This window comes from Anomaloglossus baeobatrachus, chromosome 4 (genome assembly GCF_048569485.1).
Source record: "Anomaloglossus baeobatrachus isolate aAnoBae1 chromosome 4, aAnoBae1.hap1, whole genome shotgun sequence".
Classification (NCBI taxonomy): Eukaryota; Metazoa; Chordata; class Amphibia; order Anura; family Aromobatidae; genus Anomaloglossus; species Anomaloglossus baeobatrachus.
The window spans coordinates 438,760,653-438,787,249 of record NC_134356.1 but is presented as its reverse complement, the minus strand read 5'-3'; the positions used below and the strand labels follow the sequence as shown (position 1 = coordinate 438,787,249).

Here is a 26,597-nt window from a genome sequence, read left to right as displayed (position 1 = left end):
TATTAGGCAAAAATTAAGTAAATCAGGTTCAGGTGATGTGCATCTTTGTAATGAGGAGGGGTGTGGTGTAATGACATCAACACCCTATATAAGGTGTGCTTAATTATTAGGCAACTTCCTTTCCTTTGGCAAAATGGGTCAGAAGAGAGATTTTATGGGTTCTGAAAAGTCCAAAATTGTGAGATGTCTTGCAGAGGGATGCAGCAGTCTTGAAGTTGCCAAACTTTTGAATCGTGATCACCGAACAATCAAGCGTTTCATGGCAAATAGCCAACAAGGTCGCAAGAAGCGTGTTGGGCAAAAAAGGCGCAAATAACTGCCCATGACTTGAGGAAAATCAAGTGTGAAGCTGCCAAGATGCCATTTGCCACCAGTTTGGCCATATTTCAGAGCTGCAACGTTACTGGAATATCAAAAAGCACAAGGTGTGCCATACTCATGGACATGGCTAAGGTAAGGAAGGCTGAAAAATGACCACCTTTGAACAAAGAACATAAGATAAAACGTCAAGATTGGGCCAAGAAATATCTTAAGACTGATTTTTCAAAGGTTTTATGGATTGATGAAATGAGAGTGACTCTTGATGGGCCAGATGGATGGGCCAGAGACTGGATCAGTAAAGGGCAGAGAGCTCCACTCCGACTCAGACGCCAGCAAGGTGGAGGTGGGGTACTGGTATGGGCTGGTATCATCAAAGATGAACTTGTGGGACCTTTTCGGATTGAGGATGGAGTGAAGCTCAACTCCCAGACCTACTGCCAGTTTCTGGTAGACAACTTCTTCAAGCAGTGGTACAAGAAGAAGTCGTTATCGTTCAAGAAAAACATGGTTTTCATGGAAGACAATGCTCCATCACATGCATCCAACTACTCCACAGCGTGGCTGGCCTGTAAAGGTCTAAAAGATGAAAAAGTAATGACATGGCCCCCTTGTTCACCTGATCTGAACCCCATAGAGAACTCGTGGTCCCTCATAAAATGTGAGATCTACAGGGAGGGAAAACAGTACACCTCTCGGAACAGTGTCTGGGAGGCTGTGGTGGCTGCTGCACGCAATGTTGATCGTAAACAGATCAAGCAACTGACAGAATCTATGGATGGTAGGCTGTTGAGTGTCATCATAAAGAAATATTGGTCACTAATTTTTTTGGGTTTTGTTTTTGCATGTCAGAAATATTTATTTCTAAATTTTGTGCAGTTATATTGATTTACCTGGTGAAAATAAACACGTGAGATGAGAATATATTTGGTTTTTATTAAGTTGCCTAATAATTGTGCACAGTAATAGTTACGTGCACAAACCGATATCCTCCTAAGATAGCCAAATCTAATAAAGCCCCACTCCAACTTCCAAAAATATTAAGCTTTGATATTTATGAGTCTTTTGGGTTGATTGAGAACATAGTTGTTGATCAATAATAAAAAAAATCCTCTAAAATACAACTTGCCTAATAATTCTGCACACGGTGTATTATGATTCCCCCTACTCTCAAGAACAGTGACACCATAGTTGTTGAAGCCATGGGGGTCTCAGTGTCTGGACCTACAGGATCACATAACACATAATTAAAGTATAAGTAATACCACTATTTTTTTTTTTTCTGTTTTTCAATAGCAACAGTCTTCTTTTAGAGAAAACTGACTTAAAAAAATAACAGATTCATTATGTATGATTACATTCCTCAGCACTTTGTGGTTAGGGATCACACATTTTATTATATTATTTATGTTCATTTTTGGACAAGTTTACTAATCAAAAATAATATTATAAATTTAATAAAAAAAAATTGTTCTACAGTTTTCGGAAAATAACAAGTACGACAACATTCAGGGACCAAATTCAAAGGCAGAAAAATCTGTTTCAAAGCATAAAGCAGGACTTCCTAAAAAAGGTGGGAATGGACAAAAGAAGCAAACAGAGGAAAGTACACAGGTACATTTCATATTTACCATAGTAGCAATCACAAAGGCTTTTCCAACGACATCCTTGTATTTGCTTATAGTCTTCTCATGTTTTCAAATTCAAGTTTACATAGTGACCAAAGCCAGATTCATACATACGGCCACAAATTAGTTGTTGAGTGGAAAGTTCTGTGGCACAGCTAATGCCCCTTGCCTTGATATGTTAAAATACAGCCTACATATAACAATAGTTTGACGTAAATATCCACATTCATAGAACGGTGATTTTTTTTATGTGCAAATTTACTTAAAGGGAACCAATCACCAGGATTTTCGTATATAACCTAAAGCCAGTGCTATACTGGCACTACCAGGCTGATTCTATACATACCACTAGTGGTGAGCTCGGATGATTTGGTTTTGAAATCCAAAAAAGTAAAGTTTATAAAATCGTCAAATTCTTGAGTGACAGCAGCTGAGGATCAGGTAATATCTGGGGGAGTATTCATGTGCCGCCCCCCGTGTCAGCAGCTGGGCTGCTTGGATCCAGATCTGCGGTGGTTCGAGGGGCGTCCGGACTCGGGGGTCGTGCGACCACTCAAATGAAGGGGATATTTACAGGGAATGGTGTATCTACAGTTCGTGACGCCACCCGTGGTGTGTGGTAAGGTTGGAGTACCACCGCTGCCGTTGGGGAGTACCTGGGATGATGACAGGGGCAGCCAGGTGTTGCAACCCTCCGCGGGTAGGGTGGATGCCCCGGGACTCGGTGATGGGGTTCAGAAATGCCGTTGAGGGGTGGAAGGGTCAGTTGTGTACTCACTCAGTCGAAGCTGACACTGACAACTTGGTAAACCAAAGTTCTGGACACCGCTGCTGCTGAGGGGAGCTAGTTTGGGTCCCGTCCCCACTGGGGTTGCCTGGTAATCCATGACCTTCCTCTGGCACTAAGTTCACTTGTCAGTTGGTCCGGTAGTGTAGAACTAGTCGGGTCCCGCTCCCCACTCTGGCGAAGTGAGGGAGCTTGCTCTCAGGGTTCACGCTTGGGATTTTCTGGACCGTTTTAGTGGAAAGTCCTATTACCCTCGTTGCGCTAGTACCCCGATTCTGGAGTGGATATTGAAGGCTTCGTTCTCGTCGGGTAAATTGTCAGGTTGCCTGAAGCTACTCCCTGACTTAGGGTCCACGTACCCTGTCGTTCCCTGGTCCCAGCCCGGTGATGGTACAAGGCCACCGGCTGTCCTCCTCGACAGTTCCGTGCCCCTTTTCACGATCCCCTGCAACCGGGGGTCCAGCTCCTACTACTAGGCCCAGACCACCGTCTGCTACCTAGTTGCTTCCAAGGAGCCCGACTCCTAACTTCCTCTCTCCTTTACCTCCTACACTTCACTCACCCTTTCTCTGACTGACTCCTGACACTTCTGACCTCCCCTTACCAACCCTCCCAAGTGGGCAACCCTATTCGACTCAGGCCGTCCACTGGTGTGTCTGGTGGGTGTGGTGCAGAGTGTACCTAGGATTTTACCTAGCTGTTGTAGGCAACACCATATAGTTGGGTCCCATAACCAAGGAGGAGGTGGATATTGCACAGGAGGTCAGATTGCACAATACCCTGTGACGACCTGATAGTCGTCACAGGGTGACAGTCTCGGTCAGACTGTGGAATACACTACCACAAGAGGTAGTAATGGCAGATACTATAACAGCTTTTAAAAAAGGGCTGGATGATTTCCTCAGTACACAAAACATTGTTGGTTATAAATGACTTAGTGACTAAATGTAGAACTGGTGGAGGAAGGTTGAACTAGATGGACCTAGGTCTTTTTTCAACCTAAGTAACTATGTAACTATGTAACATTCATACTTATCCCCTCCCCCTGTTAGAATTAGCAAAAGTATTATACAATCGATTCACTTTTTCACTTGCAGGACCTGTGCTGAGGTCATACCCATGTGGCCAGAAGGGGCGGGGCCTCAGCAAACAAAGCTGATACCACCAAGCAACATTTTTCTGTTGGCTGTGGCCGTGCCCCTTCTGGTCACATGGGTATGACCTCACAAAGGTCCTGCTAGTGAAAAAGTGAATCGATGGAATAATGCTAATTCTAACAGGGGGAAGGGATAACTATGAATTCCCCCACAGATATTATCTGATCCTCAGCTGCTGTCACTCAAGAAGCTGCCGATTTTAAAAAACTTTACATTCTTGGATTTCAAAACCTAAACATTCGAGCTGACCATTACAGGTATGTAAAGAATCAGCCTGATAGTGACAGTATGGCACTGGCTTTAGATTATATACGAAAATCCTGGTGATTGGTTCCCTTTAAATCTCGCTTCTTCCGCCATATAACTGAAGTGTAGAAAATGTAACTGAACCAGTACTTGTTGCTTAAAGGGGTGGTTCCCTACTCTGCAATAGTGGCCACCTACCTGTAAAACTGGCCTTAGAAGGCTTTTTATAAATACCTTGTTCAGCCAATTTTGCCTCTGAGCGGTGCTATTGCAGTCCGCTCTTCTCCATAAAGTGACCCCTTGGGGTCCGTGACCTCTGAGATCTGGTGATGTCACTTCAACTTTTAGTTGACCCGACATCACCCAGCCTGGCCCCAGTCTTCCTAAGTGACTGGGCTATGGGCGGCGTATCACCGCTCATCACAGCCCAGCATCTCCCTTCTCTCTCCTTCATTGCAGAGCGCCACAAGCATAATCGATGCTGGGCTGTGATGAGCGGTGAAACGCCACCCACAGCCCAGTCACTCAGGAAGACTGGGGTCAGCCGTGGTGATGTCAGGTCAACTGGAAGTTGACCTGACATCACCGGATCTCAGAGGTCATGGAGTTCGGGGGTCACATGATGGGGATAAGCGGCCACAATAGCACCGCTTAGAGGCAAAATTGGCTGAACAAGGTATTTAGAAAAAGCCTTCCCTATCAGTGTTAAAGGGATGTGGCCACTATTGCAGAGTAGTGAACCCCCTCTTTAAGACTAAATTCCATTAAAAAAATCAGGAAACTCAGCACAAAGTGGATTTAAAGGGGTATTCCCATCTCCAAGATCCTATCCCAATATATAGTAAGTGTAATAATAATAATAATAATAATAATAATAATATTAGCAAATACAGTGGCTTGCGAAAGTATTTGGCTCCCTTGAATTTTTCAACCTCTTCCCACATTTCAGGCTTCAAACATAAAGATAAAAATTTTAATGTTATAGTGAAAAATCAACAAGTGGGACACAATTTTGAAGTTGGACAAAATGTATTGCTTATTTTAAACTTTAAAAAAATAAATAAATAAATAACTGAAAAGTGGGGCGTGCAATATTATTTGTCCCCTTTACTTTCAGTGCAGCAAACTCACTCCAGAAGTTCACTGAGGATCTCTGAATGATCCAATGTTGTCCTAAATGACTGATGATGATAAATATAAGCCACCTGTGTGTAATCTAGTCTCCGTATGCACCTGCTCTGTGATAGTCTCAGTGTTCTGTTTAAAGTGCAGATAGCATCATGAAGACCAAGGAACACAACAGGCAGGTCCGTGATACTGTTGTGGAGAAGTTTAAAGCCAGATTTGGTTATAAAAGATTTCCAAAACGTTAAACATTCCAAGGAGCACTGTGCAAGCGATCATATTGAAATAGGAGTATCATACCACTGCAAATCTACCAAGACCTGGCCGTCCATCAAAACTTTCATATCAAACAAGGAGAAGACTGATCAGAGATGCAGCCAAGAGGCCCATGATCACTCTGGATGAACTGCAGAGATCTACAGCTGAGGTGGGAGAGTCTGTCCAAAGGATAACAATCAGTCGTACACTGCACATATTTTGCCTTTATGGAAGAGTGGCAAGGAGAAAGCCATTTATCAAAGATATTTATAAAAAGTGTCCTTTAAAGTTTGCCACAAGCCACCTGGGAGACACACCAAACATGTGGAAGAAGGTGCTCTGGTCAAATTAAACCAAAATCTAACTATTTGGGCACAATGCCAAATGATATGTTCGGCGTAAAAGCAACACAACTGTTACGAACCGGCGCCGCCATAGCCGCAAGCAGCCTGCTGCGGTTCCTGTTGCGCCCAGGCGCCGGCTGCCATTCTTGGCCGTGCCTCGGGTCGTCCAGTTGGCTGTTCCTTCCACCACGTCTAAGTGTGGAGAGGCGGCTAGTGCGCATGTGTGCGCCGATTTACCCCAGCCAGAGTTTAAGCCCGGTGTTTTGCATAGTGAGCATGCTCAGCCTGTTTGTGTTATGTCTGAGACTAAGTCCTCAGTTCAGGCTACTGAGCATGCTCAAACTGATAGTCTGCTTTCTAAGCCTGTGGCTCAGGCTACTGAGCATTCTCAGGCACTTAGTGCATCAGAGGCTAGGTCCGGTAAGGACCTCACTGAGCATGTCCGTGAGGTGGCAGGTCCTGATAGGGCAGAGGGTGTCAGGTGTCCTGATGACGTGGCAACTCCGGACTGGCTCGCAGAGGCCCGCCCCTATGATCTGGCACCTCAGTATTGGTCGTCAGACGATGACTGGTGAAGTGTTTGGGGCGTGGCTGTCATGAGGTCATCAATGACGTGGCGGTTCCGGATAGGTCGCATGTGACGTCACTGATGACATGGCACTCTGCTATTGGACCTTGGTGGTTCCACCCTGGGTTTGAGGCGGACCCAGGTTATAAAAGGGGCTGGAGACAACATGGAGGTGCGCAGTTTTCACTTTTGCTCAGTCAGAGCACACCTCCATGTTAGAGCCTCATTGTGGCATAAGCCTATGTTGGGAAGCGGTAGGTAGGGTTAGGCGAACGGTGCCTGTCACGCCAAGATTTGTGGCTCGGCACATCAGGGTCAGGCGCCGTGCTTCCCTCCTGCCGTTACAGTCTTGCTATAGCAGCCCAGTGGCGTTAACTGGGCTGCGGCTGCTGTGCTTCCTGTCCGATTGTGCCCCCTACGCACACGGACAACGCACCTGCTGCGCCACCTGTCCGATTGTGCCCCCTACGCACACGGACAACGCACCTGCTGTGCTTCCTGTCCGATTGTGCCCCCTACGCACACGGACAACGCACCTGCTGCGCCACCTGTCCGATTGTGCCCCCTACGCACACGGACAACGCACCTGCTGCGCCACCTGTCCGGTTGTGCCCCCTACGCGCACGGACAGCGTACCCCAGGACCCCTGTGGAGTTAACAGGGTGTTCCTTATCCTCCTCGGCTTCCCGGTCAACGCTACTGGTGTACCCATCTGGCCTGACGTGTCCTACACACACGTGGCCAGGCGAGAGGTGGCCAGAAACGCTAATCGGAGGACCGCTCGGCCTGACGTGTCCTACACACGTGGCCGACAGGGCGCTTTCGTGGCGGTCTTCCGGTCAACGCTACCTGGTTACCACCCGGCCTGACGTGTTTCCTGCACACGTGGTTGGTGTAGCGCTAGGTGCACCAAAACGCTAATCGGGTTGTCGTCCGGTCTGACGTGTCCCAACACACGTGACCGGTTCCCAGAGTTCCTGGGTTATCTCAGAGCCATCCAGCTCTATAGTCTCCGCCTAACCCTCAGGTGCCAGCAGCTCCTTTGTCATCTGGAGCATGGTGGGCCCCGACTGGCGATTAGGATATCTACCCCCTGGTCCTAATCTGCCGGTCCCCCCGTAACAGTAAGACTGCGCCAGGGTCTGGCTGGCATGGCGGAGATGGAGCAGCTACGTCAGTTCATGCTGCAGCTTGATGCCAGAGTGAGGTCTCTGGAGAAGTCTGCTCTTGCTGCTGATATGGATGATGTGGTGGCTCAAGCGGCTGCAATGGTGTCAGTCACCAAGCCTACTCCAACCCTCCCTCACCTCTCGCTGCCCAACAAGTTTACGGGGAACAGCAAGGCATGTAGGGGATTCGTGAACCAGTGCTCAGTCCATCTAGAGCTGTTGGCTGCACGGTTTCCTACAGAGAGGTCGAAGGTGGGGTTTATAATCTCCTTGCTCTCTGATAGAGCACTGGAGTGGGCTACACCATTGTGGGAGAGGAATGACCCCGTAGTACAGGACTCTAAGGAGTTTTTGGAGTCCTTGCGACAAGTGTTCCTGGGGCCTCAGGTCACTCATGACTCGGCCCTACAGCTACTGACTTTGGAGCAGGGGCGTACCTCCTCAAGTCAATATGCTGTGAGTTTCAGGACACTTGCTGCAGAACTGGGGTGGTCAGAGAGGACTCTCATTCCACTGTTCTGGAGGGGATTATCCTCGCACGTGAAGGACGCATTAGTGTCGCGTGAGGTACCAACTACCCTTGAGGGCCTCATGACTCTGGCTACCTGCATTGACCTGCGGACCTCCGAACGTCAGCTGGAGCGCAGGTCAGAGGGTTGTTCAGCCACTGTAGTGGTCTCTCCTACTGCACCTCCCTTAGAGGACATCTCTGTCCCTATGGACATCGCTAGGGTTGGTGTTGCTAGGTCTTCGAGTCGCAAGGGCATTTCCTGTTTCGCTTGTGGGCAGTATGGTCATTATGCCAACCGTTGCCCAAAGCGTCAGGATAAGCGACCACGATTGGTGACCATAGCTGGAAGTAGACTGGACTCTGCGTCATCCATTAGGGTGACGTTTCCCGCGTCCATTTCCTTTAAGGGGTCAACATGGTCCACAAGGGCAAGTGTGGACACAGGTGCTGGGGATAGTTTCATCTCCTCCTCTTTTGCCCGGTGGCATGCCATCCCGCTGGTGCAAATGCCAAGGCCAGTGAGAGTCCGTGTGGTGGATGGGTCCTTGTTGCCCAAGGTAATTCACCAGCGGACAGTGCCCATTACCCTTGCCATGTCATCTGGGCATAGGGAGACCATTTCATTTCTGGTTCTCCCTAAGGGTGCAGATGATATCCTGCTGGGTATTCCTTGGTTGAAGCGGCATTCCCCACATATCGACTGGTCGTCTGGGGTGATTACGCGGTGGAGCGAGTCTTGTAGCTCCCACTGCATGTCTCCATCTTCTGCCCGTCGCTCAGTGGTATCTGTGGCGACTATAGACCATTCGAGTGGGAGGGCCGCTAGAGGGGGGGGTACTGTTACGTACCGGCGCCGCCATAGCCGCAAGCAGCCTGCTGCGGTTCCTGTTGCGCCCAGGCGCCGGCTGCCATTCTTGGCCGTGCCTCGGGTCGTCCAGTTGGCTGTTCCTTCCACCACGTCTAAGTGTGGAGAGGCGGCTAGTGCGCATGCGTGCGCCGATTTACCCCAGCCAGAGTTTAAGCCCGGTGTTTTGCATAGTGAGCATGCTCAGCCTGTTTGTGTTATGTCTGAGACTAAGTCCTCAGTTCAGGCTACTGAGCATGCTCAAACTGATAGTCTGCTTTCTAAGCCTGTGGCTCAGGCTACTGAGCATTCTCAGGCACTTAGTGCATCAGAGGCTAGGTCCGGTAAGGACCTCACTGAGTATGTCCGTGAGGTGGCAGGTCCTGATAGGGCAGAGGGTGTCAGGTGTCCTGATGACGTGGCAACTCCGGACTGGCTCGCAGAGGCCCGCCCCTATGATCTGGCACCTCAGTATTGGTCGTCAGACGATGACTGGTGAAGTGTTTGGGGCGTGGCTGCCATGAGGTCATCAATGACGTGGCGGTTCCGGATAGGTCACATGTGACGTCACTGATGACATGGCACTCTGCTATTGGACCTTGGTGGTTCCACCCTGGGTTTGAGGCGGACCCAGGTTATAAAAGGGGCTGGAGACAACATGGAGGTGCGCAGTCTTCACTTTTGCTCAGTCAGAGCACACCTCCATGTTAGAGCCTCATTGCGGCATAAGCCTATGTTGGGAAGCGGTAGGTAGGGTTAGGCGAACGGTGCCTGTCACGCCAAGATTTGTGGCTCGGCACATCAGGGTCAGGCGCCGTGCTTCCCTCCTGCCGTTATAGTCTTGCTATAGCAGCCCAGTGGCGTTAACTGGGCTGCGGCTGCTGTGCTTCCTGTCCGATTGTGCCCCCTACGCACACGGACAACACACCTGCTGCGCCACCTGTCCGATTGTGCCCCCTACGCACACGGACAACGCACCTGCTGCGCCACCTGTCCGATTGTGCCCCCTACGCACACGGACAACGCACCTGCTGCGCCACCTGTCCGGTTGTGCCCCCTACGCGCACGGACAGCGTACCCCAGGACCCCTGTGGAGTTAACCGGGTGTTCCTTATCCTCCTCGGCTTCCCGGTCAACGCTACTGGTGTACCCATCTGGCCTGACGTGTCCTACACACACGTGGCCAGGCGAGAGGTGGCCAGAAACGCTAATCGGAGGACCGCTCGGCCTGACGTGTCCTACACACGTGGCCGACAGGGCGCTTTCGTGGCGGTCTTCCGGTCAACGCTACCTGGTTACCACCCGGCCTGACGTGTTTCCTGCACACGTGGTTGGTGTAGCGCTAGGTGCACCAAAATGCTAATCGGGTTGTCGTCCGGTCTGACGTGTCCCAACACACGTGACCGGTTCCCAGAGTTTCTGGGTTATCTCAGAGCCATCCAGCTCTATAGTCTCCGCCTAACCCTCAGGTGCCAGCAGCTCCTTTGTCATCTGGAGCATGGTGGGCCCCGACTGGCGATTAGGATATATACCCCCTGGTCCTAATCTGCCGGTCCCCCCGTAACAACAGCTCATCACCCTGAACACACCATCCCCACTGTCAAACATGGTGGTGGTGGCATCATGGTTTGAGGGACAGGGAAGATGATTAAAATTGATAGGAAGATCGATGGAATCAAATACAGGACCATTCTTGAAGAAAACCTGTTGGAGTCTGCAAAAGACCTGAGACTGGGACGGAGATTTGTCTTCCAACAAGACAATGATCCCAAACATAAAGCAAAATCTACAATGGAATGGTTCACAAATAAACGTATCCAGGTGTTAGAATGGCCAAGTCAAAGTCCAAACCTAAATCCAATCGAGAATCTGTGGAAAGAGCTGAAAACTGCTGTTCACAAACGCTCTCCATCCAACCTCACTTAGTTCAAGCTATTTGCAAAGGAAGAATGGGCAAGAATTTCAGTCTGTCAATGTGCAAAACTGATAGAAACATACCCCAAGCGACTTGCAGCTGTAATAGCAGCAAAAGGTGGCGCTACAAAGTATTAACTTAAAGGGAACGAATAATATTGCACGCCCCAATTTTCTGTTATTTTTTTTTAAATGTTTAAAATAAATTTTACTCAACTTCACAATTGTGTCCCACTTGTTGTTGATTCTTTACCATAACATTAAAATTTTTATCTTTATGTTTGAAGCCTGAAATGTGGGAAAAGGTTGAAAAATTCAAGGGAGAGGAATACTTTCACAAGGTACTGTACCTCCAGTTAGAAATGTAGTATAGTTCTTCTGAAAAGGTATGTCACTTGCCTCATGTCCAGGGTCTTACAGTAGCTTAGGTAACTAAGGTTATGGCCACGCATATAAAGAAGTAAGTTGTTAGTGGTCGTAACCATGGATACCTAAGCTCCTGCCATGCCTGCACATGAGGCAAGTGACATAGCTTTTCAAGAGAACTATACTACATTTCTAATTGGAGGTATTTGCTAATATTCCTATTACATCTACTTCATATTGGGATAGGATCTTGGAGATGGGACTGCCCCTTTAAATATGAAGAAAAATGGTGACATGATTAAAAACGTTAAAAGGGTTTTAAAGGGTTGTTCTTAAAGTTGGACATTACTTTTATCGATTTGATAAAATACAAACTTTAATGTTCTTTACATTACATGACATTAAAGGGAACCGGTCACCAGTTTTGTTCCTTATGAGCTGTGGCCACCACCAGTGAGCTCTTATATACAGAATTCTAGAATACTGTGTATAAGAGCCCTGGCTGATCTATAGAATGTAAAAAAGAGCTTTTATTATGCTCACCTGTCGGTCAGGTCCGATGGGCAACACTGGTCTCTGTCCAGCGCCTCCTATCTTATTGCAATTGCCGTCCTCCTTCTTGATTTGTGTGGATAATGCGTCCTACGTCATCCACACAGAGTCCTTTATTGCGTTCTTGCGCATCCGCACTTCTCTCTGCCCTGCGGAGGGCAGATCAAAGTATTATAGTGCACATGTGCATACGGTCTTTGACCTTTCTCCATACCTGTATATTTCAGCACTTTGCTCTGCCTTCAGCAGGGCAGAGAGAAGTACACAGAAGCACAATGGTGGACTTTGTGCAGATGATGTAGGACCAGTGGCGTAACTAGAGTTTGATGGGCCCTGGTGCAAACTTTGGACCGGGGCCCCCCTCCATGTACACAACACTTAGGGTACGGGATAATGATGCTGACACTTGGCTTTTACCCACAGCACCCAGGTTTCCCATGATCTAAAATACCTTTATCAGCACCCTGCTTTCCCATGCTCTGTCATACATCTTTCCCTCAGCACCCAGCTTTCCCATATCAGAGCATGGGAAAGCTGGGTGCTGAGAGATGTATAGCAGAGCATGGGAAAGCTGGGTGCTGAGAGATGTATAGCAGAGCATGGGAAAGCTGGGTGCTGAGAGATGTATAGCAGAGCATGGGGAAGCTGGGTGCTGAGAGATGTACAGCAGAGCATGGGAAAGCTGGGTGCTGAGAGATGTACAGCAGAGCATGGGAAAGCTGGGTGCTGAGAGATGTATAGCAGAGCATGGGAAAGCTGGGTGCTGAGAGATGTATAGCAGAGCATGGGAAAGCTGGGTGCTGAGAGATGTACAGCAGAGCATGGGAAAGCTGGGTGCTGAGAGATGTATAGCAGAGCATGGAAAAGCTGGGTGCTGAGAGATGTATAGCAGAGCATGGGGAAGCTGGGTGCTGAGAGATGTATAGCAGAGCATGGGAAAGCTGGGTGCTGAGAGATGTACAGCAGAGCATGGGAAAGGTGGGTGCTGAGAGATGTATAGCAGAGCATGGGAAAGCTGGGTGCTGAGAGATGTATAGCAGAGCATGGGAAAGCTGGGTGCTGAGAGATGTATAGCAGAGCATGGGGAAGCTGGGTGCTGAGAGATGTATAGCAGAGCATGGGGAAGCTGGGTGCTGAGAGATGTATAGCAGAGCATGGGAAAGCTGGGTGCTGAGAGATGTACAGCAGAGCATGGGAAAGGTGGGTGCTGAGAGATGTATAGCAGAGCATGGGAAAGCTGGGTGCTGAGAGATGTATAGCAGAGCATGGGAAAGCTGGGTGCTGAGAGATGTATAGCAGAGCATGGGAAAGCTGGGTGCTGAGAGATGTATAGCAGAGCATGGGGAAGCTGGGTGCTGAGAGATGTATAGCAGAGCATGGGAAAGCTGGGTGCTGAGAGAAGATGTACAGCAGAGCATGGGAAAGCTGGGTGCTGAGAGATGTACAGCAGAGCATGGGAAAGCTGGGTGCTGAGAGATGTATAGCAGAGCATGGGAAAGCTGGGTGCTGAGAGATGTATAGCAGAGTATGGGGAAGCTGGGTGCTGAGAGATGTATAGCAGAGCATGGGAAAGCCGGGTGCTGAGAGATGTATAGCAGAGCATGGGAAAGAGCCCTTTTCCCTCAGCACAAAACATTCCCATCCCATACTTGTATCTTTGTCCCCCTTGTATATAGTTCTCCAAATACTATAATGGCCCCCACATAGCCTTCCATATAGTATAAAGGGTCCCACATAACCCTTTATATATTAGAATGCACCCCCATAGTCATCCATGTATTATAATGCATTTCCCATAGTTCTCCATATTTTATACTGCACCACAGTCCCCCATGCTTTATAATGCACCCCTACAGACCATGTGTAAGGTAGCCTCCATAGTCCTCCATATATTATAATGTTTCATAGTTTCATAGTTTTTAAGGTTGAAGGGAGACTCTAAGTCCATCTAGTTCAACCCTTAGGCTATGTCCGCACGTTGCTTTTTACCTGCTTTTTTGCTGCTTTTTCAACTGCAGCGTTTAATGCCAAAATGGTTGTGTTCTGCTTTTCAAGCAAAGTCTATGGGAATTTGGGTTTCTTGTCCGCACTATGCAGTTCAAACTGCAGCCTTTTTGTTGCAGAACTTTGGTCAAAAACTCAGCTTTGCAGTGCAAAACCCAAATGGCAAAAACAATTGACATGTGAATTGTTTTTGCCATTTGGGTTTTGCACTGCAAAGCTGAGTTTTTGACCAAAGTTCTGCAACAAAAAGGCTGCAGTTTGAACTGCATAGTGCGGACAAGAAACCCAAATTCCCATAGACTTTGCTTGAAAAGCAGAACACAACCATTTTGGCATTAAACGCTGCAGTTGAAAAAGCAGCAAAAAAGCAGGTAAAAAGCAGGTAAAAAGCAACGTGCGGACATAGCCTTAGCCTAACATGTTGATCCAGAGGAAGGCAAAAAAAACCCAATGTGTCAAATAAGCTCCAATGGGGAAAAAAATTCCTTCCTGACTCCACATCCGGCAATCAGACTAGTTCCCTGGATCAATACCCTGTCATAAAATCTAATATACATAACTGGTAATATTATATTTTTCAAGAAATGCGTTCAGGCTCTGCTTAAATTTTACTAGTGAATCCCTCATTACAACATCATACGGCAGAGAGCTCCATAGTCTCACTGCTCGTACAGTAAAGAATCCTCGTCTGTGATTATGATTAAACCTTCTTTCCTCAAGACGTAGCGGATGCCCCCGTGTTCCAGTCGCAGGCCTAGGTGTAAAAAGATCTTTGGAAAGGTCTCTGTACTGTCCCCTCATATATTTATACATTGTGATTAGATCCCCCTAAGCCTTTGTTTTTCCAAACTAAATAACCCCAAGTTTAATAACCTGTCTTGGTATTGCAGCCCCCTCCATTCCTCTAATAATCTAGGTCGCTCTTCTATCTACCTGTAAGATTATGCTATTTATAACCTTCTATACTTTTGCTAACAAGAAATGCATCCATTCCTCTCTTAAATTCATTCAGTGAGTTGGCCATCACCACTTCCTCAGGAGCCCCCATAGTCCTATATGTATTATAATGCAGACCCATAGACCTCCATGTATAATGCACTGCTATAGTCTATGTATAAGGTGTCCTTCATGTTTATTATGCAGTCCCATAGACCTCCATGTATCATGCAGCCAGCACCCCAAGGCCTCCATGTATTATGCAGCCAGTCCCACCAGGGCCTCCATGTGTCATGCAGCCAGCCCCACCAGGTGTCATGCAGCCAGCCCCACCAGGGCCTCCATGTGTAATGCAGCCAGCTTCCCCCGGACCTATATGTGTCATGCAGCCAGCCCCCCCAGGGCCTCTATGCGTCATGCAGCTAGCCCCCCCAGGGCCTCTATGCGTCATGCAGCCAGCCCCCCCCCCAGGGCCTCTATGTGTCATGCAGCCAGCCCCCCCAGGGTCTCCATGTGTCATGCAGGCAGCTTCCCAGGGCCTCTATGTGTCATGCAGCCAGCCCCCCCCCCCCCAGGGCCTCTATGTGTCATGCAGCCAGCCCCCCCAGGGCCTCCATGTGTCATGCAGCCAGCAAAATAAAAAAACAAGTACCTCTCAGCTCCTTCTGACCCCTGCGACTGCGGTAGTTACGCCCCTGCCCCCATATGTCACACACCCTGCTCCCTATACAGCCTGCACCCCATATCACACACACACCCTGACCCACATATCTCACCCTGCCCGTACCCCAACTTACCCCTCTCAAACACTCTGCACCCTTCACATGCTTCTGTCACAGTCTGTAGCCCTAATATCCCACTCACCCTGCAGCCCCTCCCCTCATGTCCCCTCTTTTCTCATTACCACTCATGTGTTCGAAGTATCTTCTCCTGCTTTCTCCCCGGCATCCTGTGTCTCCGCCCACACAGTCACATGGGCGTGACGTCATCGCAGGTCCTGGTAGGGATGGTTTCCGTCTGCCGTGCAGGAGCACATCTCCTCTGCAGCAGGTCAGGAACGCCTGGTGGCCTCTCCAGGTCAGGGGCCCCTCTGCCCCCTGCAGACACTGGACCCCCCTGACTCACAGGCCGGTCCCCTAACGGTCGCGCAGTCGGCCACTACATAGTGGCACTACACATAGGGGCCCGGCAGCCGGCTCTGCAGAGCGGCTGCCGGGCCCCTATAACCCTGCGGGCCCGGTCGCAGTGGCGACCTCTGCGACCGCGATCGTTACGCCCCTGTGTAGGACGTGTTATTCACACAAAAAAGGTAGGACAGCGATTGTAAAAATAGATGAGGCACCAGAGCGAGACAAGCGATGCCCATCAGACCGGACAGCTGTTTTTTACTTTTATAATAAAAGCTGTTTTTTACTTTATATAGATTGACCTGAACACATACAGCATCCTAGAATGCTGTATATAAGGGTTTACTGGTGGTTGCTGCAGCTTTTGGGGACAAATCTGGTGACAGGCTCCCTTTCAATGGTTTGTTTCATGTTTGTTCTTCAAGAGTGCACCTCTCCATTGCCTCCTAGCTTCCTGCTTAACAGGGTGCTTTGAGCTCCTAAAAATTGACACATCGGGCTGTCATATGGCTGTGTCACTGGCCCGAACTGTGTGCTCTCCAGTGCTTATAGTAGAGTTAGCTTTGTCTGCAACATCGGTGGAGCACAGGGGGTCTGGGTCCAGCAATCCAGCCAGCTTCTGGGCAACGCTAGCAAACTGTATAGCAAACAACGTAGAAGCACGGGCTCCATGCCTAGGAAACCAACCACTGTACAGATGTCCGGCAAACTAGGCAATGAGCTGAAAACTGTGAAATGAAAGGTGCACGAAGGGGCATGAACATAAATAAGATAAAGAGGTTATTTACAAAAATGAATAACTTTGCATTACTTGGAGAATAATTAAATAAAAAATTGAGTTAAGGGTGCTTTACACGCTGCGACATCGCCCTCGTCGTATGTGCGATATGTGTTGATCGCTGCCATAGCGAACATTATTGTTACGGCAGCGTCACACGCACATACCTTGTCAGCGACGTCGCTGTGACCGCCGAACAATCCCTCCCTCAAGGGGGAGGTGCGTTCGGCGTCATAGCGACGTCACTGCGGCGTCACTAAGTGGCCGGCCAATAGCAGCAGAGGGGCGGAGATGAGCGGGATGTAACATCCCGCCCACCTCCTTCCTTCCTTCTTTTCCGGTGGACCCAGGTAAGGAAATGTTCGTCGCTCCTGCGGTGTCACACATAGCGATGTGTGGTGCCGCAGGAATGACGAACAACATCGCTACTCACCAGACAACGATATTTAGTTTTTGGACGACCTCTCCAATACAAATGATTTTTACCACTTTTGCGATCATAGAAGGTCGCTCGTACGTGTCACACGCTGCGATGTCGCTAACGGCGCCGGATGTGTGTCACAAATACCGTGACCCCGACGATAGATCGTTAGCCATATCGCAGCGTGTAAAGCCCCCTTTACTCTGTAACAACAAGAAATATGAGGAGAGCAGGCATTTTTTTTTATAGCCAGTACAAGTGGTACTATGACTAACAACAAATATATTGTATAAATCGTTGTAGGACACTGCACCACCATTGCCAGAGAGAAATAGTTATCTTGACGAAGATGATGCTGATGAGCAAATCTATGCAAAGCCTAAAAGAGAGACAAGTGGAAATCCATATTCTCCGAGTACTAACAAAGATGTTCATTATTCCCATGTAAAAGAAACACAAATCAATAAGAAGAATATGGTGAAAACCAATCCACAAAATGTGCTTTATTCTGAAGTTAGATTAGACCATAGCCTGCCCTCAGCCCTGGCACATTTACAGGGCTCATCCCAGTTCTTAAATCAAGAAGGACTAAAATTATCAGCAGAAAGTAGAAAACCCAGACTGATTTCAAGCTTAAATGAACTTTCTGAATGTGAAGTTCTGGAAATGAGGTTTGCAACATCAATTCAGACAGTTAACAGTAAAACATCGTTCTTACATGCTAGACCCGAAAGTCCTGACAGCTCATTTTTGCTTCCTACTGCTATGTCCAACTGTGATGATGAGGAAACCTATGCACAAATACCCTTTAGAGATCCCCATTACACCAATGAATACCATACAGTGGACAAGATGTCAAACTTCTCTATGTGCACTACAAACACATTTGATCATATTTCCACTCGGACGTCCAAAGAAATGACTTCTAGAGAAATTAACAAGAAAGTGGCCAGTCCTGCACAAGACAATGCATATGAAACTATCTCAAGAGATATTTCAAAGCTAGCTGTGAGGAAACAGAATGCTGCAAAGGTATGTTTATTCCTAATTTTCTTTAAAAATGACCTTATGTTCTTAAAGAGATTGGCAACAACTTTTACATTGATGGCCTATCCTTAGGATAGGTCATCAATGTATGGTTTGGGGTCTGACACCCGGCACCCCACTGATCAGCTGTTCCCTGTCCTGGCAGTGGTAGCAGGAAGACAAGAATAGTTAGTTCCGGATCTGCCCCCGTTTTCTGATAGTGGTGGCGGCCGGGTACTGCACATCAGCCTCTTATTGATTTGAGTAGGAGGCGGATGTGCATTACCCGACCGCCTACATTTGATGGGCTGGCTCCGGAAGCATTTTCGTCTGCCTGCTGCCACCGCCGGGACCGAGTACAGCTGATCAGTATGTGTGCAGGGTGTCGGACCCCAGCTGATCAGACATTGATGACCTATCCCAAGGATAAGCAATAATTGTAAAAGTAGTGACCAACCTCTTTAACATTGGGTTATAATTACATGGGAAGCTTGACTGATGGTGCCCAAACTCCTGTGTACTTTAGACTGCCATTTATCTTTATATTGAAGAAAGACCTTGATTATTTGTTATAGCAGTAGATATGGTGCCTGGATCACTTTTTGTTGTTCTGAACATTCACAATGTTGTCAATCTTTAAAATAAGCAATGCCATACAGTTCCACAAGAAAAAGTGACCTCAAAAGAAAAAGATTTACATAGAATCATGTATTTATTAAAACTTCTCTTAATTAGTTAAAGGGCATTTAGGCTGCAAGATTATTGTGAAAGAGCATTGTTAAAACTGCTTGTTTCACGAGTATCTTGCTGTAAAAACAGGCTAAGGCCATGTGCGCACTAGAAATTGACTATTTCTTAACGAAAATCCGGACCCTCTGAAAGAATCCCGCACCTGCGGTAAAAAAACGCAACGAAATCCGCATGCGGTTATGCCACTGTTTGTTGCAGTTTTGGTGCGGATTTGCCGCGGTTTTTCTGCAGGTTGGTCACTGCAGATTTTTACCATTATCTATGGCAAAAACTGCAGGTACCTAGGTTTTGCTGGGGAATGACTGCAGAAATGTTACACCCATTTTTTGCAGCAAATCCGCGGTAAAATCCGCAGTAAATCCGCAGCGTAAACACATAGCCTAACAGTCACCAAATGAACGAGCAAAATGTTTGTTCATCAGGTGAAATTATCTTTTAAACAACATAAAAGATCATCGTTCTTGGCGGTGCATTGTCCTGTGTATACAGAACTCGCACTGCCAAGAACAATGGCGACATATGTGCACATATGTGCATATGAGTGATGTAGTATAGATCACTCAGTGCGCATCATTTACTGTACTTTGGTCTATCTGTGTAACTTAAACCATAGGGTATGTGAAGACGTTGAGCATTTAGATGCAGAAATGACTGCACCATTTCTGAATCTCTTGGCAGAAAAAAATACAGCTGCAAACACGTGTGTTTTTTCATTGTTTTCAATGCATTTTTCTAGAGTTTTGAACAGAAATGAATGCTACAGAGATACATAATAGCTAGAGATAAATAATAAATAAAGATATAGACAGACAGGCAGACATATAAATACTGTATATAATTACACAACCACCTGACATATAACAAAATAGATACATGAAAAAAACAATGTGAGGTCCTCTCTATTTTTGATATTCAGTCAGGGTAAAGCAGACAGCTGAGAGCTGATATTATCAGTCTGGGAAGGTTCTTGGTTATTGGGCCCTTCCCAGCCTAAAAATACCAGCTCACAGTTGCCTCAGAAGTGGCACATCAATTCAAAAGGATATTGTCATGGGTGTGTCATTGTGTCATGGGTGACAGACAGTCCTGTGGTGTCCGGCTATAGAAGGTCACAACATTTAGCTGCACAAACTGCTCCTTTTCTTTTATTTCTGCTTAGTTTTCATTCCTTTTCTTAAAAATACCTAAAAATACCAGCCCACAGCTGCCCCAGAAGTGGTGCATCACATCTATTCAAAGGGATAATGTCACAGGTGTGTCATGGGTGACAGACAGTCCTGTGTTGTCCGGTTATAGAAGGTCACAGCGTTTAGCTGCGTAAACTGCTCCCTGTCATTCTATTATTTCTGCTTGGTTTTTATTCCATTCCCTTTAGAAATCTGCGGATTTCCTCAACCTGTTAAATGCTGCTCATCAGTACTCCCCTTGTCTTTATATAACTTCACTTCCTATAACTTAGTGCTGGTTTTCATCCCTTTCATCCTTTTTCCTAAAAATACCAGCCCACAGCTGTCTCAGAAGTGGCACATTTTATCAGTTCAAAGGGATATTGTCACGGGTGTGTCATGGGTGACAGACAGTCCTGTGGTGTCCGGTTATAGAAGGTCATTGCGTTTAGCTGTGCAAACTGCTCCCTTTCTTTCTATTATTTGTGCTTGATTTTCATCCCTTTCAACCCTTTCCCTAAAAATACAAGCTGACAGCTGCCCCAGAAGTGGTGCATCACATCAATTCAAAAGGATATTGTCACGGGTGTGTCATGGGTGACAGACAGTCCTGTGCTTTCCAGCTATAGAAGGTCACAGCATTTAGCTGCACAAGCTGGTCCCTGTCCTTCTATTATTTCTGCTTGGTTTTCATCCCTTTGATCCCTTTCCCTTAAAATACCAGCCTACAGCTGCCCCAGAAGTGGTGCATCACATTAATTCAAAGGGATATTGTCACAGGTGTGTCAGGGATGACAGACAGTCCTGTGGTATCTGGCTATAGAAGGTCACAGCGTTTAGCTGTGCAAACTGCTCCCTGTCCTATTATTTCTGCTTGGTTTTTATCCCTCACCCTTTAGGGCCCTGCGGATTTCCTCAGCCTGTCAGCTGCTGTTCATCAGTACTCCCATTGTCTTTATATAACTTCCCTTCCTATTACTCAGTGCTGGTGATATTTCAGATATTTTTATCAAGTCCTCAGGGCTAGCAGTCAGTTTGCATTCATCTGGAGAATCTTAATGGTTGTTTCAGTTGCTCTCCCTCAGTCTACTGGAGATAGGTTGTGTTGTTTTCCCTTGTTATCTCTGTGTGTTCGTTAGGGGCCCTTTGCACACTACGACATCGCAAGCCGATGCTGCGATGCCGAGCGTGATAGTTCCCGCCCCTGTCACAGCTGCGATATCTTGTGATAGCTGCCGTAGCGAATATTATCGCTACGGCAGCTTCACATGCACTTACCTGCCCTGCGACGTCGCTCTGGCCGGCGACCCGCCTCCTTCCTAAGGGGGTGGGTCGTGTGGCATCACAGCGACGTCACACGGCAGGCGGCCAATAGAGGCGGAGGGGCGGAGATGAGCGGGACGTAAACATCCCGCCCACCTCTTTCCTTCCGCATTGCCGTCGGGACGCAGGTAGAAGATGTTCCTCGCTCCTGCGACTTCATACAGAGCGATGTGTGCTGCCGCAGGAACGAGGAACAATATTGTACCGTAGCTGCAGCCAAAATAATGAAAATGACCGACACTACACCGATCATACGATACCGACACTTTTGCGCTCGGTAATCGTAGTTAAAACGATTTACACACTACGATGTCGAGAGCGATGCCAGAAGTGCGTCACTTTCGATTTGACCCCCACTGACATCGCACCTGCGATGTCGTAGTGTGCAAAGGGCCCCTTAGCGGCTAGTGGGGTTGACGAAGAGCTCATCCCATCCCCTCCCTACCTAGGGCCCAGATCAGGTTCAGCCTAGGGCCATGTATCCAGCATAGGTGCGGAACCTATCTTGGGCGGTGAAGGAACCCAGGTCCCAGTGCTAGGCTTGGTTAGGAGTCACCATCTCCCCTTTTCCTAGACACAGGATTTCCCTTCCCTTTTGCTGTTTGCTTGGTACTTCCCCGTACATTATCACCAGCTACACACACACACAAAAAAAGAAAAAGATATTAAAAAATCCCAAAGAACTAACACTCTGGGTTTGTTTGTTGTTTGGTTGTTGTGGGTTTTTGTTCCCCATGGAACCCATCACTGTCCTGGCTCAGCGGCTGCAGGGTCTGTCCCTGGAGGTTGCAGACCTTAAGTTAGCTGTGCAGCAACAGCCATCACAGACTCCCGATTTTGGAGATTCTGCAAGCTCAGAGCTCAAGATTGCTCTCCCTGTCAGGTTTTCAGGGGGTAGCGATAAATGCTTAGTGTTCAAGGAGGCCTGTAGATTGTATTTACTCCTCTGGGGAGGAGGAGCAGCAGGTGGGGATTGTGATCTCGCTTTTACAGGAGGATCCACAATACTGGGCTTTCTCTTTGTCAAATTACTCTGGTTGCCTCCAGTCAGTGGATGGATTTTTTGAGGTCTTGGGTCTCATATATGACGATTCTGACCGAGTCTTTTTGGCAGAGTAAAGGCTGCGTCGCCTCCAGCAGGGGAGATGGTCGGCAGAGACAAACTGAATTTCGTAGATGGGGAAGCGACACTAAGTAGAACGACCCGCCTCTTAGAAGTTCTGTCGGGAACTTTCTGAGAGGTTGAAAGATGCCTTAGTTATTTATGAAACCCCTGAGACCTTGGAGGCCACCATGTCCTTGGCTATGTGGCGGCTAGATGCTGCTGAGAAAGAATGATTAGACCTCTTTCACCGGAGGCCCTACCTCGGGGCAGCACTCCATTGTTGAGGGAGAAATCTATGGGAGAACCATCATTCATGGGTTTGGAGGAGCCCATGCAGTTAGGGGGAGCCACTACTCAATATGTTTCCACTGAGATACGCTATAAAAAAAGGGGGTTTTTTTTGTGGTAAAGAATATAATTTTATTGGAGGCTGCCCCTCGATTCCTACTCAAAAATAAACATCTGGGGCTCAGCTGATCCTTGGTGGTGGAGGGGGTGGACAATCGGAGTGTGTGTTTGTCTTTTACATGTAATTCTCAGTTTGTCATGACAGCAGAGGTGGCGCTGTAGAGCAGGACTGAGAAATTTTCTGTTTGGTGGACTGTGGAGCACGACTCAGCATGGTGGATGCTCTGTTTTTTAAGACTCATGGGCTTAACTGCCGTATGTTGGCTAACCCCAACTCCATCTATGCTATCGACTCTGCTCTGCTTGCTCAGGGATGCGTGTCACAGATGGTACATGATATAATCCTGAGAGTAAGACCCCTGCATTGTGTAGTAATTTCCTGTGATGTCTTGGAGATCCTTCCTACTCCTATAGTACTGGGTCTACCCTGAATGGTGAAACATAATCCTGTGGTAGATTGGCAATCCAGGGAAATTGTGGAGTGGGAAAATTACTGTCTTGATAATTGCCTCAACACTTCTCTGCGGTCATTACGGAGGCCTTACCTGCATTTTTGTCAAGTTTTGAGGATGTATTTTCAGAGAGGGGGTGTCAAGATTTGCTGCCCCATCGTGTATATGATTGTCCCATTAATCTGCTTTCTGGAGCTAAACTACCCAAATCCAGACTGTATAATCTTTCTGGTCCAGAGAGACAAGCCATGAAAGATTACATTGCTGATTGTCTAGAGAAGGGACATATCAGGCTCTCCTCTTTGCCGGTGGCAGCAGGGTTCTTCTTCGTTAAGAAGAAAGATGGGGGTTTCTGCCTTTGTTTGGATTTTTGGGAATTGAATTCGATTGCCATCCGAGACCCATATCCTCTTCCTCTTATTACAGATCTATTCAACCAGATTGTGGGAGCTAAATGGTTCTCAAAGTTGGACTTAAGGGGGTCTTACCATCTGATTAGAATCAGAGAAGGGGGTGAATGGATAACAGTTTCCAATACACCTGCGGGGTGTTTTGAAATTCTGGTATATGCCATTTGGTCTCACTAATGCCCCTGCCATTTTCAAACATTTTTTGAATGATATTTTTCACCATTTGATGGGTAGGTTTCAGGTTTGTGGTGGTTTACGTGGATTATATCTTGCTCTACTCACCCAATATGGAGACAAAACAAATACATGTAAAACAGGTACTACAGATTTTAAGAGATAACAAACTGTATGCCAAACTGGAGAAGTGTTTTTTTTCTGTCCAAGAGGTACAATTTTAAGGGTATCTGTTGTCGTCATCAGGGTTTCCAGAGAAGGTTTGTGCGATACTTGACTGGAATCGTCCAGAAAACCCGAAAGCATTGCAGCATTTTCTGGGGTTTACCAACTTTTGATGGAAATTAATTCAGAATTATTCGGTTATTGTGAACCTCTCAGTAACATAACTAAAAAGGGTCGGATTTCGCTAATGTGTCGGACTCCACGCAGCAAGCTTTTTTCTCTTTAAAAGAGATGTTTTGCCACAGCACCTATACTCTTTCAGCCTGATGTTTCAAAGCCTTTTATTGTGGAGGTTGATGGATCAGAGGTGGGGGTTGGGCTTGTCACAAGGTCAGTCTCCTGGTAAATGGGGTGCATGAGCTTTTTTTCCAAGAAATTGTCTTCAGCCTAGAGAAACTGTGATGTTGGCAATTAAGAACTCTTGGTGATTAAGTTGGCTTTCAAGGAGTGGCGTAGTTGGTTGGAGGGGGCAGTCCATCTCATTACCGTAATCATAGACCATAAAAACCTGTCATATCTGGTGTCCAGCTATAGCAGGTCACAGTGTTTGCTGTGCAAACTGCTCCCTTGACTTTCTATTATTTCTGCTTTGTTGTCATTCCTTTCCCAGGACCCGATGGATTTCCTTAGCCTATCAGCTGCTGTTCGTCAGTAATTCCCTTGTCTTTATATACCCTCACTTCCTATTACTTGGTGCTGGTGATATTTCATATAGCTTTATCAAGTCCTCAGTGCTAGCAGTTGGTTTGCATTCATCTGGAGAATCTTGGTGGTTGTTGCAGTTTCTCTCTCTGAGTCTACTGGAGACAAGTTGTTTGTGGTTTTCCCTTGTTTGTTATCCCTGTGTGCACTTTAGCGCCTATTGGGGTTGACTAAAAGCTCATTCCCTTCGCCCTGTACCTAAGGCCCAACCAGGCTCAGCCTAGGGCCAGGTATCCGGCTCGGTGCATAGGTGTAGAACCTTTCTAGGACGGTGAAGGAGCCCAGGGAACAGTTGTAAACTTGATCAGGGGTCACCATCTACCCCTCCCCTAGACACAGGGTTTCACTTCCCTTCCCTTTCGCCGTTCATTTGGTACTTCCCTGTACCTAGAGTGACAGATATACATATAAATCAATTTCAAAAGAGAAAATAGGGGAATGTGTAGGATGCAAAAATCAGAAGCAGGGCACAATATAAAAACATTGTTGTCTGAACCAAACCACCACATTGGTTGTAAATATAAGATTGAAAAGTATACACACATAGAAAATAAATAACAAGAATGAATGGTAGTGTGATGCATAGAGTAAATAGATAAACATAAGAGAAAAAGAAATTAAGCAGAGTGCGTTTGACTAATCACCCCAAGTATAAGAGTCTCACAAAGGGAGAATAAGCCAGGGCTAACAAATGAGCAGACCAAGGTGTAAAATCAAATAACTACACATAACCATGATCATATGTTTAATACATCTGTAAACAATGCAGGAGGATAGTTACCATATGAATGTGCCCCAGGGATGCCAAGGGGCACGTGACACTCATATTGACATGGAGGCCAATTAGGTTTTTATTATCTATATCTATAGCATTCACTGCTGTCTACAGACGCTGGCAAAAACGCTACAAAAACGCAGAAAATCTGCAGCAAATTCACAATCATTTTTATCTGACTTTATTGAAGTAAATGGGTAAAAAAAATGCTGCAAAACCGCTGAAAGAATTGGCACGCTTCACATTATTTTCTGCACCAAATCTGTAACTCACAAATAAGCAACGTGTAGATGACACTTTGTGACAAATTTGCACTCAAAAACGCATAAAAAAATGTGATAAAAAGAAGCAGCGAAAGTCAGAGAATATTAGAAAAAGTATGTTTATGTGCGAAAAACAGACAAACTAATATTATTTTTGTTTATTGTTGTACAGGTTGAAAAACAAAAAAGATTCTTTTTTGGGGACAAGAAGAAATAATATTTTTGTCCAAAGTAGAGTTGTTCATCATTTCTCTTTGAAAATATTAGTAATGTATCATTAAAATGAGAACTTTACTCAAGGAAAAGAAAAAAAAAAAAAACAACCCATACACAACCAATGAGGACTCGTAATAATGTAAATATATAGCAGATAAAATGTGTTAGCTATTAAAATAAAGGCTGACTGAAACACAAATTAATCTTGGCTGCTTCTCTGATTCTCAATGATTTTATTCACAGTATATAGATATGTGCGCACAACGTCAATTTCAGGTGGATTCCGCTGTGGAAACCGCATGAAAAAAAAACGATCAAAAAAGTTTCAAAGAAGGTAAATAAGCACTTCCATGTAAAAACGACTTGCTGTGCATATGTTCAGTTTATTTGAACGTCTTAGTTATATGTTCGTTTTTCCAGCGATTCTGCTTGGAAGACACTGTGTAATCTCAAATACAAGTCAATTGAAAAGCTCAACAGAATCCTGATAGACCACTGGATGTTTTATTTTAGCATTTTGCCATAGTTTTTGTCCACCGTTATCCATGG

General features: G+C 46.6%; 1 protein-coding gene across 1 annotated transcript in view; it reads left to right on the top strand.

Annotated features, from left to right (window-relative positions):
* LOC142302490 (uncharacterized) overlaps positions 1-26,198 on the top strand; it is a 48,072-nt gene extending 21,874 nt beyond the window's left edge. Inside the window, exons 5-7 of the mRNA XM_075343562.1 lie at positions 1,798-1,932; positions 17,357-18,085; positions 26,005-26,198. Of these exons, the coding sequence (XP_075199677.1) occupies positions 1,798-1,932; positions 17,357-18,085; positions 26,005-26,049 (909 nt within the window). The 3' untranslated portion in view covers positions 26,050-26,198. The remainder of the gene's footprint in view (positions 1-1,797; positions 1,933-17,356; positions 18,086-26,004) is intronic.
* The last annotated feature ends 399 nt before the right edge of the window (positions 26,199-26,597 follow it).